This window comes from Scyliorhinus torazame, chromosome 1 (assembly GCF_047496885.1).
Source record: "Scyliorhinus torazame isolate Kashiwa2021f chromosome 1, sScyTor2.1, whole genome shotgun sequence".
In the NCBI taxonomy this organism is placed as follows: domain Eukaryota; kingdom Metazoa; phylum Chordata; class Chondrichthyes; order Carcharhiniformes; family Scyliorhinidae; genus Scyliorhinus; species Scyliorhinus torazame.
In genome coordinates, this window is record NC_092707.1 from 245,847,987 (window position 1) to 245,870,008 (window position 22,022).

General features: G+C 49.5%; 1 protein-coding gene across 8 annotated transcripts in view; it reads right to left on the reverse strand.

Annotated features, from left to right (window-relative positions):
• Positions 1 to 19,154, reverse strand: part of LOC140420140 (mitogen-activated protein kinase kinase kinase kinase 3-like) — a 438,778-nt gene extending 419,624 nt beyond the window's left edge. For 6 of the 8 annotated variants that reach the window (XM_072504215.1, XM_072504206.1, XM_072504185.1 and 3 more), the window contains exon 1: positions 18,789 to 19,154. In XM_072504215.1, the coding sequence (XP_072360316.1) occupies positions 18,789 to 18,896 (108 nt within the window). In that variant the 5' untranslated portion in view covers positions 18,897 to 19,154. The remainder of the gene's footprint in view (positions 1 to 18,788) is intronic. The other 2 variants (XM_072504190.1, XM_072504171.1) reach the window with 1 other exon arrangement.
• Positions 19,155 to 22,022: the final 2,868 nt, after the last annotated feature.

Sequence of the window (22,022 nt, forward strand, 5' to 3'; positions counted from 1 at the left end):
AGTTTTGGCATTCTTATCTGAGGAAGGGTGTTCGAGTTTTGGAGGGAATGCAGCTGATTATAGGCAGATTCCTGGGATGGGGAGACTGTCATATGAGGAGAGACTAAATCGGTGAGGATTATGTTCAAGTGAGAGGGGATTTCGTAGAAACGTATAAAATTCTAACAGGATTAGACAGCGTAGATTCACAAAGAATATTCCCGATGGTGGGGGAGTCCAGAACTAGGGGCCATAGTTTGAAGATAAGGGGTAAACCTTCGGACTGAGGTGAGGAGAAACTTCTTCACCCACAGAGTGGTGAATCTGTGGAATTCACTTCCACAAAAAGCAGTTGAGGCCAAAATGTTGTGTAATTTCAAGAAGGAGTTAGATATAGCACTTGGGGCTGAAGAAATCAAGGGATAGGGGGGGGGGGGGGGGAGAAGAGGAGAAGAGAGAGGCTGGATCGGGGTATTGAACTTGAGTTCAGCCATGATCATAATGAATGGTGGAGCAGGCTCAAAGGGCCAAATAGCCTCCCTCGGCTTCTATTTTCTATGCATATCAACCTCTATGATGGCAACTGAAGCAGCTGAAGATGGTTGGGCTGAGGGCACTACCCTGAGGAACTCCTGCAGAGATGTTCTACAATGGAGTTGATTGGCCTCCAACAACCACAATCTTTTGTGCTCGGTTCAACTCCAACCAATGGAAAGATTTTCCCAATTCCCACTGCCTTCAATTTTCCTCAGGCTCCTTGATATCATACCTGGTCAAATGCTACCTTAAGTCACTCTCAACTCATCTCTGGAATTCAGCTTATTGTCTATGTTTGATGTGGAGATGCCGGTGTTGGACTGGGGTGGGCACAGTAAGATGTCTTACAACACCAGATTAAAGTCCAACAGGTTTTTTGGAGTCACTAGCTTTCGGAGCAGAGCTCCTTCATCATCTGATGTGACGACAAACAACCTGTTGGACTTTAACCTGGTGTTGTAAGACTTTTTACTGTGTCTATGTTTGGACCAACGTTTTATTAGGTTCTGGAGCCAAACGGCCCTAGCAATGCCCCACCAACCCATCCTGCCCAAGTGTATACTGACCAGTGAAGGTAGACTTTTGGTACAGTAACAATCTCCTGGGCCAGGTGGGATTTATCCCAGAATACTGAGAGAAGCAAGGGGGGAAATTGCTGGGGCCTTGACTGACATCTTTGTATCCTCATTGGCTACAGGTGAGATCCCAGAGGACTGCAGAATGGCTAATGTGGTGCCGCTGTTTAAGAAATGTAGCAGGGAATCCTGGAAACTATAGGTCAGTGAGCCTCACATCAGTAGTAGGTAAATTATTAGAGGGAATTCTCAGGGGCAGAATTTATACCCATTTGGAAACAAATGGATTCATAAGCGATAGACAGCATGCTTTTGTGAAGGGCAGGCCGTGCCTCACCAACTTGATTTGAGTTTTCTTTTTATAAATATGTTTTTTATTGGGTTTTTGAATAAAGTATATTTACCGTTATGTACACAAAATAGAATACACACACATATATATATATATATATATATATATAGAGAAGAGAAGGTAACACGCACAAAAAACAAAACAAACAACAACAAAAAAATAGTTAGAATAAAATAACTGGTAGGGTATTATGTGCTAGCTCAACAACAGTAGCTCTGTACAATTGGCAGTATTGTTTTTAGCACATAAGTAGGCATCTGTTTGTGGTGGGGGGGGGGGACGGGGACATATACATTTGGGCACCGGGGAAACAATTACAGTTGATCTGAGTTTTTTGAGGAGGTGACAAAGATGATTGATGAGGGGAGGGTGGGAGATGTTGTTTACATGGGACAACCTTTGGCCATTCTCCCCGTGTTTGCGTGGGTTTTGCCCCCACAACACAAAGATAATGCAGGGTAGGTGAATTGAACACGCTAAATTGCCCCTTAATTGGAAAAAATGAATTGGGTACTCTAAATTTTTTTTTTTAAGTTAAGCCTTTGACAAGGTGCCTCATGGCAGACTGATACAAAAGGTGAAGTCACACGGGATCAGAGGTGTGGTGGCAAGATGGATACAGAACTGGCTCGGTCACAGAAGGCAAAGGGTAGCAGTAGAAGGGTGTTTTTCTGAATGGAAGATTGTGACTAGTGGTGTTCCACAGGGATCGGTGCTTGGGCCTTTGTTGTTTGTGGTGTACATAAACGATTTGAAGGAAAATGTAGCCGGTCTGATTAGTAAGTTCGTGGATGACACCAAGGTTGGTGGAGTGGCAGATAGTGCTGAGGATTGTCAGAGGATACAGCAAGACATAGATAGATTGGAGACTTGGGCAGAGAAATGGCAAATGGAGTTCAATCAGGACAAATGTGAGGTAATGCATTTTGGTAGGTCTAACATGGAAGGGAAATATACCGTAAATGGCAAAACTCTTAGGAATATAGAAAGTCAGAGATCTGGGCGTGCAGGTCCACAGATCTTTGAAGGTGGCAACACAAGTGGAAAGTGGACAAGGTAGTCAAGAAAGCATACGGAATGCTTGTCTTCATTGGACAGGGCATCAAGTATTAAAAACTGGCAAGTCATGCTACAGTTGTATAGAATCCTGGTACGGCCGCACTTGGAATATTGCACACAATTCTGGTTGCCACACTACCAGAAGGCTTTGGAGAGGGTGCAGAGGCGGTTTACCAGAATGTTGCCTGGTCTGGAGGGTGTTAGCTATGTAGAGAGGCTGAATGACTCGGACTGTTTTCATTAGAAAGACGGAGGTTAAGGGGGTTTATGGAACAGATGTGGTGGGTAGACCTGTGGAGGTTTGGACGGCCAAGAGCGAAGGAGTTTTCTTTTTTTCTCCCATGTTCACAGAGTGTACTCCCGGGTTGATTTTTTCATTTTGAACATGGCTTTGCTGGCGAGGGTGGTGGATGCCGAGTATTCGCGATTGTTGTGTGGGACCATGCCCCACACTGGGTGGATTTACGGGTGAGCAAGGAGGGGGGTCAGCGCCCGCAATGGAGATTGGATGTAGGATTGTTAGCAGGTGAGGGGGGGGTGCGGGCAGGTGAGGGAGGCCATCCAGAATTATTTGGAGATAAATGATATGGGGAGATTTCGGCATCAACGGTATGGGAAGCGCTGAAGGCAGTGGTTAGCGGGGAGCAAATTTAGATAAGGGCTCATAGGGAGAAGCTGGAGCGGACAGAGATGGATAGGCTGGTTAGGGAAATACTCCAGGTGGGCAGAAGGTACTCTGAAGCCCCGGAGGCTGTTGAAGGAGCGGCAGAAGCTGCAGATGGAGTTTGGTCTGTTATCCACAGGGGAGGTGGTGGGGCAGTTGAGGAAGGCGAGGGGGGCGGTATATGAGTATGGGGAGAAAGCCAGTGGGATGCTAGCACACTAGCTAAGGGACCAGGGAGATAGGAAGAGTGAAGGACAGAGGGGGTGTGGTAGTATGCATTAGGGGTCATGTGGGACTGTGAAGCCGTGATGTCATTGGCTGACAGATCCCGGGTCCTGGTTGGCTGTTGACCTCTAGCTCCGCCCTGAAGGCGGAGTATAAGAACCTGGAGTTCTCCCCCGCAGGCCAGTCAGCTACTGAACTGCAGGGAACAAGTCACGCTTAATAAAGCCTCATCGACTTCATCTCTCGTGAGTCTTTGTGCGCTACAATTTATTAAGCGTGCTTAAAAGAACTATGGAGCTCAGGATCATCCCGGAATGCCTGAGGATCAGCCCCAACGCAGTGAACTCAGCAGCAGTTTTCAAACACTGGCAGACTTGTTTCGAGGCCTACCTCAGAACGGCCCCCGGCCGGGTCACAGAAGACCAGAAACTACAGGTCCTGCACTCGAGGGTAAGCCCGGAAATTTTCCCTCTCATCGAAGACGCAGAGGATTACCAGACGGCATTCGCAGCACTAAAAAGCATCTATGTTCGCCCAGTGAACCAGATCTACGCACGCTACCAACTCGCAATGAGACGGCAAAGTCCCGGAGAATCGCTAGATGATTTCTACGTCGCGCTACTAATTTTGGAACGGGCCTGCAGCTGCCCGCCGGTAAACGCGATGGAACACACGGACATGTTGATGTGTGATGCTTTTGTGGCTGGTATGAACTCTTCCCAAATCCGCTAAAGACTTTTAGAAAAAGAGTCGCTAGGACTCTGAGGCACGGGCCCTTGCAGCCTCACTAGATGTGGCCGCGCGAAACGCCCGCGCCTACGGCCCCGACCGCGCGGCAGCTCCTTGGGCTCCGTGGACCCCCGTCGCAACAAACCCCCCCCTCCCCCCCCCCACCCCACAGGCTTGCGCGGTTCAGACGCCAAGTCGTCTCGGGGGAGCCCGCTGCTATTTCTGCGGCCAGGTGAAACACCCCCGGCAGCGCTGCCCGGCCCGCGCAGCGACTTGTAAGAGCTGCGGGAAAAAGGGCCATTTCGCGGCTGTGTGCCGGTCCCGGGAGGTCGCCGCGGTCCCCGGCGAACAAGGATTCCTGCGCGCTTCTAACGCTCCCCAACCCCCCCCAGCGCCCCATGTACGACCCGCAGGCGCAACCAGTTTGGGTCCCGGTCACCGCTGTCCAGCGCCCCATGTACGACCCGCAGGCGCAACCAGTTTGGGTCCCGACTACCGCTGTCCCTGGAGAACAAGGCGATCTGCGCGTTTCTGACGCTCCCCAACCCCCCCAGCGCCCCATGTGCGACCCGCAGGCGCCGCCATTTTGGGTCCCGGCCACCACGAGGGGAGGAGGGGCGCCGCCATCTTGGGATCCCCCAGACCTGTGCGACGCATGGGGACGGCCATTTTGTCCACCCCCGCCACCATCTTGTGACCCCCCAGCCATGTGCGATGCATGGGGCGGCCATTTTGTTCACCCCCGCCGCCATCTTGGACGGCAACAACGGACCCCAGTGTCGACGGCTCCACGGGGTTCGAGGAAGACGCTCAAACACTACGATCACGTCTGGCCTCAATGACGCTGGACCAAGCACGGCCCCGGACACTCCAGACGACGACAACAACGGTGCTGATAAACGGGCACGAGACACCATGCCTGGTCGACTCCGGGAGCACGGAAAGCTTCATCCACCCCGACACGGTAAGACGCTGTTTTTTGACCATCCGTCCCAGTGCGCAAAAGATTTCCCTAGCTGCAGGATCCCACTCCGTACAGATTAAAGGCTTCTGCATAGTGACCCTAACGGTGCAAGGGAGGGAGTTTAGAAACTACAGGCTCTACGTCCTTCCCCAACTCTGCGCGCCCACATTACTGGGATTAGATTTCCAGTGCAAACTGCAGAGCCTAACGTTTCAATTCGGCGGCCCAATACCCCCACTCACTATCTGCGGCCTCGCAACCCTCAAGGTTGAGCCCCCATCCTTGTTTGCAAACCTCACCCCGGATTGCAAACCCGTCGCCACTAGGAGCAGACGGTACAGCGCCCAGGACCGGACATTCATTCGGTCCAAAGTCCAGCGGCTACTGAAGGAAGGCATAATCCAGGCCAGCAACAGTCCCTGGAGAGCACAAGTAGTAGTAGTAAAGACAGGGGAGAAGCAAAGGATGGTCATAGACTATAGCCAGACCATCAACAGGTGCACACAACTAGATGCGTACCCTCTCCCCCGCATATCCGACATGGTCAATCGGATTGCCCAATATAAGGTCTTCTCCACCGTGGACCTCAAGTCCGCCTACCATCAGCTCCCCATCCGCCCAAGTGACCGCAAGTACACAGCCTTCGAGGCAGACGGGCGATTATACCACTTCCTAAGGGTCCCATTTGGCGTCACAAACGGGGTCTCGGTCTTCCAACGAGAGATGGACCGAATGGTTGATCAACACAGGTTGCAGTCCACGTTCCCCTACCTCGACAACGTGACCATCTGCAGCCACGATCAGCAGGACCACGACGCCAACCTCCAAAAATTCCTCCAGACCGCTAAAGCCTTGAACCTCACATACAACGAGGACAAGTGCGTGTTTAGCACAAACCGGCTAGCCATCTTGGGATATGTAGTGCGCAATGGGATAATAGGCCCCGACCCCGAACGCATTCGCCCCCTCATGGAATTTCCCCTCCCGCACTGCTCAAAAGCCCTAAAGCGCTGCCTGGGGTTTTTTTCATATTACGCCCAGTGGGTCCCCCAGTACGCAGACAAGGCCCGCCCCCTAATACAGACCACGACCTTCCCCCTGTCGACAGAGGCTTGCCAGGCCTTCAGCCGCATCAAAGCGGATATCGCAAAGGCCACGATGCGCGCCATCGACGAGTCCCTCCCCTTCCAGGTCGAGAGCAACGCCTCCGATGTAGCTCTAGCGGCCACCCTTAACCAAGCGGGCAGGCCCGTGGCCTTTTTCTCCCGAACCCTCCACGCTTCAGAAATCCGCCACTCCTCAGTGGAAAAGGAAGCCCAAGCCATAGTGGAAGCTGTGCGACATTGGAGGCATTACCTGGCCGGCAGGAGATTCACTCTCCTCACGGACCAACGGTCGGTAGCCTTCATGTTCGATAATGCACAGCGGGGCAAAATTAAGAACAAGATCTTAAGGTGGAGGATCGAGCTCTCCACCTTCAACTATGAGATCATGTACCGTCCCGGAAAGCTGAACGAGCCGTCCGACGCCCTATCCCGCGGCACATGTGCCAACGCACAAATTAACCGCCTCCAAACCCTCCACGAGGACCTCTGCCACCCGGGGGTCACTCGGTTCTACCACTTTATAAAGTCCCGCAACCTCCCCTACTCTGTGGAGGAGGTCCGTACAGTCACAAGGAACTGCCACATCTGCGCAGAGTGCAAACCGCACTTTTTCAGGCCGGATGGTGCGCACCTGATCAAGGCTTCCCGTCCCTTTGAACGCCTTGGTCTGGATTTCAAAGGGCCCCTCCCCTCCACCAACCGCAACATATACTTCCTGAACGTGGTGGACGAGTACTCCCGTTTCCCCTTCGCCATCCCCTGCCCTGACATGACAGCGGCCACAGTCATTAAAGTCCTTAACACCATATTCACACTGTTCGGTTGCCCCGCATACGTCCACAGCGACAGGGGGTCCTCCTTTATGAGTGACGAGCTGCGCCAGTTCCTGCTCAGCAACGGTATAGCCTCGAGCAGGACGACCAGCTACAACCCCCGGGGGAACGGGCAAGTAGAGAGGGAGAACGGCACGGTCTGGAAGACCGTCCTACTGGCCCTACGGTCCAGGGACCTCCCAGTTTCACGGTGGCAGGAGGTCCTCCCGGACGCTCTCCACTCCATCCGGTCGCTACTGTGTACTAGCACTAACCAAACGCCTCATGAGCGCCTCCTTGTCTTCCCCAGGAAGTCCTCCTCTGGAACGTCGCTGCCGACCTGGCTGGCGGTCCCAGGACCCATCCTGCTCCGAAAACATGTGCGGGCGCACAAGTCGGACCCGTTGGTCGAGAGGGTTCGCCTCCTCCACGCGAACCCGCAGTACGCTTACGTGGAGTACCCCGACGGCCGACAGGACACGGTCTCCCTGCGAGATCTGGCGCCCGCCGGCAACACGCACACCCCCCCCGACACCAATCACCCCCTCCCTGCCACCGGCGCACCCCGCGAGCGCCCCCTTCCCGGGGGGATCGGTCCTCCTCCCAGGTCCGACCAGAAGTGAAGCGGAAGCAGAAACCGTAAGGCTCCCGGAGACGACAACACGGGAACAAGCACCACCACCGGGTCCGAGACAATCGACGAGGACGACCAGACCGCCCGACCGACTTGTGGCATCAATGTAACACTACTATATTGTGGACTGTAACGAGAACGTTTTCCTTTTTCCCCCTTTTACTGTAAATAGTTCAAAACAAAAAAAACCTCTGTACATGCAAAAGTTTTCCTCCCAGGACCAGCCTTGTAAACCCTTACCACCGTACGAAGCACCACCCCGCCGGGTTCATTTTTAACAAGGGGTGAATGTGGTAGTATGCATTAGGGGTCATGTGGGACTGTGAAGCCGTGATGTCATTGGCTGACAGATCCCGGGTCCTGGTTGGCTGTTGACCTCTAGCTCCGCCTTGGAGTTCTCCCCCGCAGGCCAGTCAGCTACTGAACTGCGGGGAACAAGTCACGCTTAATAAAGCCTCATCGACTTCATCTGTATTCGTCTCTCGTGAGTCTTTGTGCGCTACAGGGGGGAACACGTTCTTGGACCCAGCGGGGGTGAATGGGGTGTTCAAGGAGTTTTATTGTCAGCTGTATGATTTGGATTTTGTTTATTGTCACGTGTACCAAGGTACAGTGAAAAGTAGTTTTCTGCGAGCAGCTCAACAGATCATTAAGCAATTGAAAAGAAAAGGAAATAAAAGAAAATACATAATAGGACAACACAAGGTACACAATGTAACTACATTAGCACCGGCATCGGGTGAAGCAAATAGGGGTGTAGCGTTAATGAGGTAAGTCCACAAGAGGGTCGTTTAGGAGTCTGGTAACAGCGGAGAAGAAGCTGTTTTTAAGCCCGTTTGTGCTTGTTCTCAGACTTTTGTATCTCTTGCCCAATGGAAGAAGTTGGAAGAGTGAGTAAGCCGGGTGGGAGGGATCTTTGATTATGCTGCCCACTTTCCCCAGGCAGTGGGAGGTGTAGATAGAGTCAATGGAGGGGAGGCAGGTTCGTATGATGGGCTGGGCTGTGTTCATGACTCTGAAGTTTCTTGCAGTCTTGGGCCGAGCAGTTGCCACACCAGGCTGTGATGCAGCCACATAGGATGCTTTCTATGGTGCATCTCTAAAAGTTGGTAAGAGTTCATGTGGACATGTCGAATTTCCTTAGTTTCCTGAGAAATTATAGGCGCTGTTGTGCTTTCTTGGTGGTAACGTCGACGTGGGTGGACCAAGATAGATTTTTGGAGATATGTACCCCGAGGAATTTGAAACTGCTAACCGTCTCCACCTCAGCCCTGTTGATGCTGACAGGGGTGTGTACAGCACTTTGCTTTCTGAAGTCAATGACCAGCTCTTTAGTTTTGCTGGCATTGAGGGATAGATTGTTGTCGCTGCACCATTCCACTCGGTTGTCTATATCTCTCCTGTATTCTGGCTCGTCGTTATTCCAGATCCGGCCCACTATGGTCGTACCGTCAGCAAACTTCTAGATGAAGTTGGAACCAGATTTTGCCACGCAGTCCTGTATGTACAGGGAGTATAGTAGGGGGCTAAGTACGCAGCCTTGCGGGGCCCCGGTATTGAGGACTATTGTGGAGGAGGTGTTGTTATTTATTCTTACTTTTTGTGGTCTTTGGGTTAGAAAGTCGAGGATCCAGTTGCAGAATGAGGAGCCAAGTCCTAGGTGTTGGAGCTTTGATTTGAGCTTGGCTGGGATGGTATGAGTCAGGAACCCCCAGCTGAGGCGGAGGGGATAAGCAGTTTTTGGAAGGGTTGGAGTTTCCGAAGGTGGAGGAATCGTTAGTGAAGGGGTTTGGAGCCCCAATCGTCATTGTTGAAGTAGTAGATTGGAGGCCATGCAGTCGGGCAAAGCCCCGGGACCGGACGGCTACCCAGTGGGATTTTACAAGAAGTTTCTGGATTGCTGGGCCTGCTGCTGGTGAGGGCATTTAATTATCATAGAATTTACAGTGCAGAAGGAGGCCATTCAGCCCATCAAGTCTGCACCGGCTCTTGGAAAGAGCACCCTACCCAAGGTCAACACCTCCACCCAATCCCCATAACCCAGTAACCCCACCCAACACGAAGGGCAATTTAGCAAGGCCAATCCACCTAACCTGCACATCTTTGGACTGTGGGAGGAAACCGGAGCACCCGGAGGAAACCCACGCACACACGGGGAGGATGTGCAGACTCCGCACAGACAGTGACCCAAGCTGTAATCTAACCTGGGACCCTGGAGCTGTGAAGCAATTGTGCTATCCACAATGCTACCGTGCTGCCCTCGATGAGGCAAGGGAGCGAGATGTTCTTCCCCCAACAATGTCACAGGCTTCAGTTTCATTGATCCTGAGGCAGGAGAAGGACCCAGAGCAATGTGGGTCAGACAGACCAATCTCCCTACCGAATGTCGATGCCAAATTGCTGGCCAAACTTTTGGCCTCAAGGATAGATGACTGTGTTCCGGGGGTGATAGGTGATAGAGGTTTGTTAAAGGCAGGCAGCTAACGGCCAACGTTAGAAGGCTCCTAAATGTGATCATGAGGCCCTCCGAGGGGAGGGAGGCGGAGGTAGTGGTCGCTATGGACGCGGAGAAGGCCTTCGACCAGATGGAATGGCATTATTTGTGGGGGGTCCTGGGACGATTTGGGTTTGGGCAGGGCTTTATTAACTGGGTTCAGTTGCTGTACGAGGCACCTGTGGCGAGTGTGCGGATGAACCGGGTGTCTCGTTATATGCAGACGACCTACTCCTATTTATTTCTGACCCGTTAGGGGGGTGGGGGAGATTGTGCAGATCTTAGGGGAATTTGGCCGGTTCTCGGGGTACAAATTGAATATAGGTAAAAGTGAGGTTTTTGTGATCCAGGTGAGGGGGCAGGAGGGGAGACTGGTGGAATTGCCGTTTAAAGTGGTGGGAGGGAGTTTTCGCTATTTGTGTATTCAGGTGGCACAGGGTGTGAGCAGCTACATAAATTAAATCTGGCCCGGTTAGTTGACGGAGGACTTTCGGAGATGGGACATGCACCCGCTGTCACTGGCAGGGAGGGTACAGACCATAAAAATGATGGTCCTTCCGAGATTTATTTTTGTTTTCCAGTGCCTCCCTATTTTTATACCAAAAGCCTTTTCTAAGCGGGTGAATAGGGCGATCTCTGGGTTTGTGTGGGCAGGTAAAACCCCACGAGTAAAGAAAGTACTGTTAGAGCAGAGTCGGGGTGGGGGGGGGGCTGGTGCTGCCGAGCTTCAGGAACTACTACTGGGCGGCAAATCTAGCCATGATTAGGAAGTGGGTAGTGGGGGAGGGGTCGGTGTGGGAGCAGGTAGAGGCGGCCTCATCTAAGGGCACACGTTTGGGGGCATTGTTAACATCTGCTCTCCTGTTCTCGCCGGCTCGGTACTCCACAAGCCCAGTAGTAGTGGCGGCTCTGAGAGTTTGGGGACAGTGGCGGAAGCATATGGGAGTGGAGGGAGCATCGGTGTGGGCTCCAATTTGTAGTAATCACCGGTTTATCCCGGGGAGGATGGATGGGGGGTTTCGCAGGTGGCAGAGAGCAGGGATTGCGGCGCTGGGGGATCTATTTATTGATGGGCTCTTTCCCTGTTGGAGGATTTAGAGGAGGAGTTTTGATATCTGCAGGTAAGGGATTTTGCGCAAAGGCAGGTTTCGACCTTTCTGCTTCTACCGTCACAGGGGATAAGGTAGTTTCTAGAATGGGGGTGGGGAGGGGAAAGTTCGGAAATCTATAAAGGCCTTATGGAGTGGGAGGAAACCCAGATAGGTGAGATAAAGCGTAAATGGGAAGATGAACTGGGTAAGAAGGTAGAGGCGGGTATGTGGGAGGATGCGCTGAGCAGAGTCAACACGTCCTCATCATGTGCCAGGCTCAGCCTGATACAATTCAAGGTGGTTCACCAGGCACATATGACGGTGATTTGGATGCACAGGTTTTTTGGGGTGGAGGGCAGGTGTGTGAGGAGTGTAGGTGGCCTGCAAACCACGTCCACATGTTTTGGGCATGCCTGAAGCTTATGGGATACTGGCAGGTGATTTGTGGATGTTATGTCCACGATACTAAAAACAGGGGTGGCGCCGAGTCCAGAGATGGCAATTTTTGGAGTGTCGGAAGATCCGGGAGTCCATGGGGCGAGAAAGGCCGGCGTTTTGGCTTTTGCCTCCTTGGTAGCCCATAGACGGATATTGCTAGTGTGGAGGGACTCAAAGCACCCAGAATCAGGGGTTTGGGTTAGCGACATGACTGGGTTTCTTAGACTTGAGAAAATTAAGTTCTCCTTGAGGATCAACGTTAGGGTTCGTTCGGAGGTGGCAGCCTTTTATCGACTTCTTCGGAGAAAACTAAACTGTCAGCAGATTCGGGCCGGGGGGAGGGGGCTATTTTTTGTTTAGATAAGGTGGGAACAGTGGGAGATGGAGGAATGTGTTACGCACTGAACTACGTTTCCATTTGTATTTGTATCTTTTATTGTTATAAAACCATAAAAGCCTGAATACCAGGATCATGACCGGTACAGGCTTGGAGGGTCGAAGGACCTGTTCCTGTGCTGTATTGTTCATTGTTCTTCTTTGTTAACAGAATACCTATTAGCAGGTTTCTCAAGCCATTTCATGCTGCAACTGTGTAGCGGCTAAGCAAGTGGTATTTTCCACCAACAGGATGCTGCCATCAATCCAAACAGATGTTCTGCCTACCACACAATTGAGCCCGCCGACCGATGGGCCCCGATCGCGGGTCAGACCCCATCTGAGGCCCCGCCCCCCACAGGACGCACCCCGACCGTTCGTGCCGCGCAGCGGCTCGGCCCATCCGGGCCGGAGAATCGGTGGCCCCGCCGATTCCAGTGGCCCCCGGCCAGCGTCGCGCCAAACGTGCCGTGGCGCGGTTGCGGCGATTCTCCGGCCCAGCACAGGGCTGGGAGAATCGCCCCCCTAGTGTTAGTTGTGAGTCCACATTTGGGCAGAACCTCAATAGTCCTGAGCATGCTCAAATCTATACTAACAATCAATTTAAGACAGTCAAGCTAAAAACGCAGCTCATTTACAATAGAAACAAACATTCATAGACAGGGGCCCATTCGCTGCAAACAAAAGGAATATGTTCAAGCCATGCTTTTTTTGAATTACCCGGGACTTGGGAGAGCCTACAGTTCCTCCATGGCTTTCGCCATGGCAATGCCTTAGCCACCAGTACCCTTTTCTCCTGTAGTGTAAATTGGTGTGATCATTTGAAATGTCACTCTTGCGTTTACCCTGATGAGAGCAAGACAAAAATCTTTGATATGTTTCTCTTTTCAGCAATATTCAAAATTACCAATATATGTCAAGGGCCATCAAATCAGCTTTCTCCCAATTAAAAAGTGATGGAAAGAATCATTAATAATAGCAGCAATCAACAACTATTTCTCAATAGCCCACTCACCATCGTTCAGTTCAGGCTCTGTTAAAATTACTCAGCTCCAAACCACATCATAGTCCTAATCCAGATATGGAAGCAAAAGCCAAATGCCAGAAGAGATTTAAAGGCAACTGCCCAAGACAGCAAGACACTTAACCAAGTCCTGTACTGATGTCAATGGGGAATCAAAGGAAAAACCTGCCATTTACAGATATTAAAACCAACACAAAGGAAGATGGCGGCATTTGCCACAGACCAGTTATGGCATTGCAGGCGCTGCTCAGGAAAACGTCCTCAATCCAGCCATCTCCAGCTGCTTTCCCTCCTCCTTCAAACTACATCAATGGTCTTCCATGCAATATCCAATCAGCAGTACTGCTGTTCTCTGACAATTCAGCATTCAGCTCCATTTACAACTCCTCCAATAAGGAAAACAGTCCAAGCAATCTTGCAACAGGACTTGGATGACATCCTTGCTTATTTAACAAATAGCAGGTAACATTTGGACTACATAAATACAAGACATCTTGCCTAGCCATTTGTCCTTCACTTTCAATGGCAATATTGCCAAGTCCCCAACCATCATCTGAGAGGTCACCACTACAAGAAACCTGAATTAGTCATATCAACACAATCTACAAGATCAGGACAAATACTGGGAATGATGGTTCACCACCCGATAGCTCAAAGCCTCTCCATCTGTATACAAGGCTGGTCAGGAACATTATGTGATACACACTCCTCACCTGGATGGGTGCGGCCACAACATTAAAGAAGCTCAACATTGTCTAAAATGGAGCAACTTGGAGAATTCAACCGCCACACTTTCCTCACTAACTTACTGACAGCAGAATGCATGATCCAGAGAACAAACAGCAGTAATTCATCAACAGGGCCTCCCTCCCTTTGACCCCTACTACAGAGAAAGACAAAAGCAGCGAGATCACAGCCTCCAAGTACTGCTCCAAGTTGCACACCATCTTAACTGGGATAGGGACTGCTGTTTATTCAACATATTTAGGTCAGAATTTTGGAACGCCTTTACCCATCAACACTGTGCAAGCACCAGCAGCATAAGGATTGCAGCACTTCATGAAACCCCACCGCTGCCTTCTCAGAAAAACAAAGAATGGGCAATAACTGTGAATCTGCCGACACCATCAGAGAACAGAATGTTTAAAAATGGAAGCTCAGGCAATCATATAAAAGGGAGCAGGGATTTTGCTTCAGGTACAAAGCTGGCAATGTTTTCCTCTAGTTATATATATGTGACCAGCTATATTTCCCCATATCACCCGTAAATTATTTTCTCCACCCTTCAAAAAAACCATGACTCAGGAGGCTCACTCAATGAGTCACTGCCATGTGTAGAACTAAGCATTTATATCAGAATTTCACAACATTGTCATGCTAACTGAATTTAGGGAGAACAATAATTTCCCCCTGAATCCCTGGGATAACAAGGAAAATATATAAATCTAGAAGTAAACAAAATAAATCAGGCAAGGATCACATCCCTGACTGCCATCCAATGACTTCTGTTCAATTAATTCAGGTTTGCGGGTGCCAGATCAATACTGAGCTTGGCTGTCATGGTTAAATAGCTTGCCAACAGTCTCAAACATCAGGAATAATTACTAGGGCGAAGTACTGAATGGTGTAAACACCCTGTGAAACTACTTCCATAAGTCAACACTTTTTGGGAGGGTTACATTACATTGCCCTACCAACAATTCAAGATATCACAGTTACATGATGCAAAGCGCACACTATTCTACAAAACACAAATAAATCGATTCTGACGATTTTCTCCACTACCTTTAATCTCTTCTGATTGCACAATTTATCAAAAAGAAATTAATGACTGAAACATAGGAAAAGGAGATTGTCGTTCAGCCCCTCAAGTCTTTTTAGTAATTCAAGTAGGTTAAGGTTGATCTGTATCTTAATTCCATTATGGTCCCGTAATCCTTCATCACCAGTCATAAAAATCTATCCATCTTGGCATCAAAATTTTCAATTGATCTTGTTTCAACAGCTCTTTAAGGGACAGAGTCCAGATTTCCTCTAACCTTGATATGAAAAACCAGGGGAGACGGTTTTGCTCAATCTACCCTATCAAATCACCCTAAATCCAAACAGCTCAAGAAAATACAAGCCTAGTATTTGCATCCTGTCATCTTCATTTAACTCTTCTAACCCCAGTTTCATTCTGATGACCCTGTGCTGCACACCCTCCGGAGGCAATTTATTCTTCCTGAGTAGAGCCTACAACACAATGCAGTACTCCAGATGGATTTAACCAATGTTCTATACAGCTGTAATATAACATCCACCCCTTTGTATTCCAGCTCTCTTGAGATAAAGGCCAATGTTTTTCCACCTATATACCAGCTTTTAGTTATTTCTGTACTCCCAAATCTCTCTGTTCACCCATCATTCTTAGATTCTCACCCTTTTAGAAAGTACTCTGATTTTAGGTCCAAAGTTACACGTTCCCACAGACTTCGATTTGCCACATTTCTGCCCCGTCCTCGATATAATCTATCAATATCCCTTTGCAATTTCCTGCTCCCATCAACATTATTACTGTGCCCCCTGTATTAGTATCAGTAAACTTAAATAAATAACTCGCTATTCATTGATTCATGTTATTTTTAAGCATAGTGAAAAGCTGTGACTCTAGTACAGATTCTTGGGTACATCACAAGTCACATTCTGCCAGTTATCCCTTTGTGTCTCCCATCTCCTAACCAAGTTCCAATCCAATAGATTGCCTCCATTTTCATGTGCTTTTATTTTTGTTAAATCTCTTATGTGAAAGTTTGTCAAATACTTTCTGAAAGTCCATAAAAATAACATCCAAAAATATTCTCTCATCTATCACCTTACTTATCTCCTTTCAAAAGTTCAATCAGGCCCATGAGATATGACTTGCACTGTACAAATCTTTGCTGGATCTCTCTGACCAGCTCATCTTTACCCAAATGCTCAGGAACTGTGTTTCTAACAATAGGGTTGGGTAACTTTAACTGACGTTAAACTAATAGGCCTACAACATCCTAGTTTCTATCTCTTACCATTCTTCAACAATTGTGACTAATGAAAAAGAGTAGAACATTAATTTGTGGAGAGGCAATTTTACAAAAGTCTATTTAATACCGCCACCGGAATCAAATATAGTCTTAAAACATATGCTGAGGTAATGAATAACCAATTGCATCTTTAAACTTCTAAGCAATATATGTGCTATTATTTCAAATTATTTGCGCTCTATTCTGCCCTGATTCTGCAACTGCATTCTGTGGTGTCTAATAAGTTACTTTTACTCTGAGCAAAACAGCAGAATAAAGATCACATGAATCTTCCAAATGCCTTTGTGACATCACCAACACAGGTCCCAATGAAGCAAGATTCCTCTACTTAAAAGCTCATAAAAACCTACTTTGCAAACAATCCTCATTTTTAACGGGCACATTATTCCAAAGTCAGGAATGCATTTAAACAGTGAAACCAAACCCAGAGTGCTAACACACCAACATTTTTTAAATATGTTGAAGAGAAGAGCAAAGATTTTGCCAAACAATCTTGCACCGTGTCCAACTTCCTGTATTTAATGACAGAGAGGCACTGCCCTCCTCAGTACCAAGAATGTGTATCCTGTACCAGTCCCTGTAATTTGCTGCAATGTCAGAAAATGCCATTACATAAATTGTAGGTATTCCCAATCTATTAATGTCAAATTCACTTGGTAAAATCAGAAAACAGCACAGCAAGCATAAAGGTGGATTGGAAACAGCAAACAGGATCAATATGCAAGGTACTGGCCAAACACAGACCACAATAGGTTATTCAATAAGGATACATTGAGGAGTAATGGGCATGGCCTGTAACATAGAAATGGGAAGCAATATGGACCAAATGTTCAACTCAAGTTTTGATTTTATTGTTGAGTTTATATTGAAACCATTGTGTTGTGTAAATATATAAAAATCGGTGTTACATACTCCATACATCTAGTGCTGTTTCACAAAAAATATCAGTCGAGAACCAGTCCAGCTGTCAGAAAATTTATTTGGTTATTTAATTGAGTTTTAAGATTCAAATTAAATTCCTACGGTAAGTCAGGCAACCTGAAAACATGACTGACTGGAGTCTTCTAGCATTGTTATGTAATGGGTTTATATGACAGTTACGTTACTCAGCACTCAGTCCTGTTATTGAATTTAAGTGAGGGTGGGGAATGGAGGGAAGCTATGATATGTAGTTGTTCAACTTTTCCAGTACTGATCTCTTTAGAGTAGCCCATAAGTTCCAACAAATGATGACATGGAGTACATAATAACACAAGTCACACACGCAATAACACAAGTCACACAGCACCTCTTGTACAGTCAGTAGTTATTGCCCATACCTAGCTGCCGTGATGACAATGGCCAGCTGGACCAGAGAGTAGTTAAGAGTTGCCAATGTTATCATGGAATCAGAGCATATACAGTACAGAAGGAGGCCATTTGGCCCATCGAGTCTGCACCATCTCCCTTAGGAAGAGCACCCTATTACGCCTCCACCTTATCCCCATAACCCAGCAACCCCACCTAACCTTTTTGGACACTGAGGGCAATTTATCATCGCCAATTCACCTAACCTGCACATCTTTGGACTGTGGGAGGAAACCGGAGCACCTGGAAGAAATCCACGCACACACAGGGAGAACGTGCAGGCTTCGTACAGACAGTGACCCAAGCCAGGAATCGAACTTGGGACCCTGGGGCTGTGAAGCAACTGTGCTAACCACTGTGCTATCTTGTTGCCATGTTGGTACTTGCAGTGGAGTAGGATTATCATAGAATAGAATCACAGAATGGTTCCAGCACAGATGGTGGTCATATAGCCCAGTGCTCATGCCAGTGCTCTGGAAGAGCAACGCACCGAGGCACATTCCCCCACCATTTCTATGTATCCCTGTAATTTATTTTGTTTCAGATAATCATCTAATTCTTATTTGAAGGCTTTGATTGAATCTGCCTCCATCACACTCTCAGGCAGAGCATCCAGATCCTAACCACCTAATGCTTAAAAAGTTTTTCCTCGTGTCACCACTTCTTCTTTACCAATCATCTTAAATCATTGTAATCTGGTATCTCGAACCCTAGGTCAACAGGAACAGTTTCTTCCTGTCTACTCTGTCCGAACCTCTCAAGATGTTGAAAATCTCGATCAAATCTCTTCTTGATCTTTCCTCCTATACATGCCAGACTAGGTAGGAACAAAAGTTCCTTCCCTCAGGACATCACATGGGCTTTGTCAACAAAATAGCATTTTTTTTCCAATTGGATACCAACTCTTATTTACAGATTTTAAAAACAAAACGGAATAACCTCTCAAAGTGGCTTCAATGGGAACTCGCACTCTCTGGAATAACTGCTCCACAAATGAACGCCGCCGATGCGCCATTAAAGAGCAACAAGTTTTCATTAATCCCAATTCTTATATATGTTAAATTAACAACGAACAGTCGCGAAGGGCGCACGCCGTCCCTTGCTGCTGAAAGCGGTCGAGATAAACAAGTCTCTCCCCCCCCCCCCCCCCCCCCCACGTTAGAGGCAGGAAGAGGGCCGTCCTGTCAGCTTGTGGGAGCACAGATCGGGTGGAGGGGTGTCTGCCCTGAAGGGTTTGAGGGGGTGAAGCCCGGCCGCTAGCGCACCCCCCTCCCCTGGTCGGGGCCTAGTGTGTCCTGGGGCTCGAGTACTGCAGACAAACCTTGTAAACATCGCCGTAGGTGCCGCTCCCGATCCTCTGGATCAGCTCGAAGTCCTCCTGCGGGTTCCTCCGGGACAGGTCGAAGCTTCCCTGCGAGTGGGAAGACATGGTGGCGCCGGGCAGAAAGAGCTAGAACAAGTGGGGAGGTTCGGTGGGACCTTCCTGCGGGAGGTGCGGGCGCCTCTCACTCATTCCAACCCCCGCTTATACTTGAACACACACATCCAAATCAACGCCGGGAAAAAAGAAACCTCCAGCGAAGGGGCCGCGCTGCCCGCCACCCTCCCTCCCCGCAGCGTCAGCAGCTTCTTCCCCGAACCCTCAGAAATCACGATCCAACACTAGCACCAAACATGGCCTCCGAGCGGCTGCAACTGCGCACGCGCGCTCTCCATCCAACTCTGGGATGGAAGGGCTGCGATTGGGATAGTTGATGCCAAACTGTGCGGCGTATGGTATATGTGGATGTGAACACACACATCCCTATATATTATAAATATGTGTACGCATTGAATTATCACTGGGATAGTTGATACCAAGCTGTATTGTGTATGGCAGTGCTTTTCAAACTTTTTTTCCCGAGGCACATTTTTACCGACTTTGGGACCCATGCTGGCCAACCTTTCTGTTAATGCAACAGGTGAGCCTGCTTGGTCCACAGAATCTCACTTGCTTTGTCATTCAATGTTACATTTCTGCTAAGGACTTCAGCTGTCGATTTAAGTGCTGCTGCATCCTTTGAAAAAAATTAAGAGGTTTTTCCTCGAACTCGTCTATGAAGTTTTGATGGTTTTAAACTTTTTTTTGCCAGTACTTCCCTGCATATAATAAACATGGGCTTTGCATCCTGATTTGCATTGGCACAATTAATAAGAAATCATTCTTTATATTGCTTTGTTCCTTATTTCAGCTTCTTCTTAATGGAGTGTTCACCAGAGGCTGTGGAGCTCACACCAGCACTGCTTTGCCCTGTCGTGGACTCTCCTGCGCAGCTCTCTCAGCAAATTCAATTGTGAGATTCTGGCTGTTTGTGTCTCTGGCCCTCTCTTCCTTATTATGAAATGATCCATTTCAAATCATCACAGTTCCATTGCTTTGTTTACAAAATGGAGGAATCTCTCCCCTGCGATTTTGAGCCCAAAGCATAGACGTACAGGGCATGTGACATCAGTGTATGTGCCGGACGCGTAATCTGCTCTCTTCTGCCGCCCCTGGCAGGAAGACTCCATTTTTTTTTAAAATTTGGTCCTGGGACAGCGTGCTGAGGTCAGTAGGAGGCAGTCTATCTCGCTAGGCTCTGGGCCTGCGCACTGCTGGATCTACCTGAGTGACCATGCATGGGATGGCCTGCATTCTTGAAAGCAGGTTGCAGCCGGCATTTTTAAAAGCAGGTCACAGCAGTTGAGCGCTTCTCCCGCGATCGGAAATGTCGTGACCGACTTCCGGGTGCGGCTATGCAGAGCTAGGTCGCATATTCGGTAGCTCCCGCTTGGAACGGACTTTTGGGCTCTTTTACAGGGCCCCCACGGCATTTGTTTGACATTTCCCGGTGTGGGAAGAAGACTGCAGCATTCCCCTGACAGTGTCCCCCAGGAATGTTATGTCTTTTGACTACCAGACCTGGCAGAAACAGTAAAAGTTTTGGCTTGAGCTGCAGGAATAGACAAAGGCCTCTTCCAGCATGCAGGCGGGGGAATGGCAAGCTTAAAGCTGCAATTTGACTTGACTCTATCAAAGGTGAATTCTAGCAGCAGAGGGAACAACTGTGAAAAGATCTACCAAGGCCATTGAAGAAGCAGGGGCGAGGCTTCCGGTGGCGGCCATGGAGGAGTAGGTCGCGCATTCAGCAGCTCCCGTCTGGAACTGACTCTCAGACCTTTTTCAGGAGTTTCCATAGACTTTTGGGGGCAGACTGGTGAAGCAAACACTGCCAAAAGGATTCCCTCTCGACTTCCGGTTGCGGCTATGCGGAGCTAAGCTGCACGATTCGGCAGCTCCCGCTACCACGGACTTTCGGGCTCGTTAGAGGAGCCCCAACGGAACTTTTTTTTGACGCAGCCCGTGGGGAGGGGAAGAGAGAGGTCCCCCTCCAACTTCTATGAAACGGACCAGAAGTGTAACGGCCAAAGGAGCGGCACTGGAGCAACGGGAGAAGCGAGGGAAAGAAAACAAAATGGCAGCGGCCAGGGACAAAGGGGAGCTGCAGGAGTTCATCAAGCGCTGCTTCGAGGAGCAGCGCGAGGAGATGCGCAAGTAGATGTTGGCGCCTATGCTTTCGGCAATTGAAGGACTCGGGATCACCCAGAAGGCCCACGAAGCTAAGATCCAGGAGGTACAGAAAAGAGTCAGTCAGAACGAGGACGAGCTCGTGGGCCTGGCGGTGAGAGTGGAGCAGAACGAGGCGCTACACAAGAGGTGGGTGGGAATACTCGAAGACCTGGAGAACAGGTCGAGGAGAAAGAATCTGCGAATCCTGGGTCTCCCTGAGGGAGTGGAGGGGGCTGATGCCGGGGCATACGCGAGCACGATGCTCGAGGCGATGATGGGCACGAAGGCCCCTTCGAGGCCGCTGGAGTTGGACGGGTCACATCGGGTGCTGGCGAAGAAGCCCCAGGCAAATGAGCCGCCAAGGGCGATGGTGGTGAGGTTCCACCGGTTCACGGACAGAGAGTGGGGAAAAAAGGGTTGCCGCTGCACTGGCCGAAGGGAATGGGACACAGAAGAGGTGGTCAGGACAGGGGTCCCCCCTCTGGGGGACTGGAGGGTGAGGGAGGCGTGGTCACGGGACTGGCCCAGAAAAGGAGATAGCTAGTCGACGGGGCGTGGGGGGGGGTGAGAGCCCCTCCAATCCGGCTGGTAACGTGGAATGTGAGGGGCCTGAATGGGCCGGTGAAGAGGGCTCGAGTGTTCGCGCACTTAAAGGGACTGAAGGCGGATGTGGCCATGCTCCAAGAGACACACCTGAAGGTGGCGGACCAGGTCAGGCTAAGAAAGGGATGGGTAGGACAGGTATTCCACTCGGGACTGGACGCGAAGAATAGAGGGGTGGCAATATTGGTGGGAAAGCGGGTGTCATTCGAGGCCAAGACTATTGTAGCGGACAATGGAGGGCGATATGTAATGGTGAGCGGTAGGCTGCAAGGGACGTGGGTGGTGTTGGTAAACATATACGCCCCGAACTGGGATGATGCAGGATTCATGAAGCGCATGTTGGGGCACATTCCGGACCTGGAG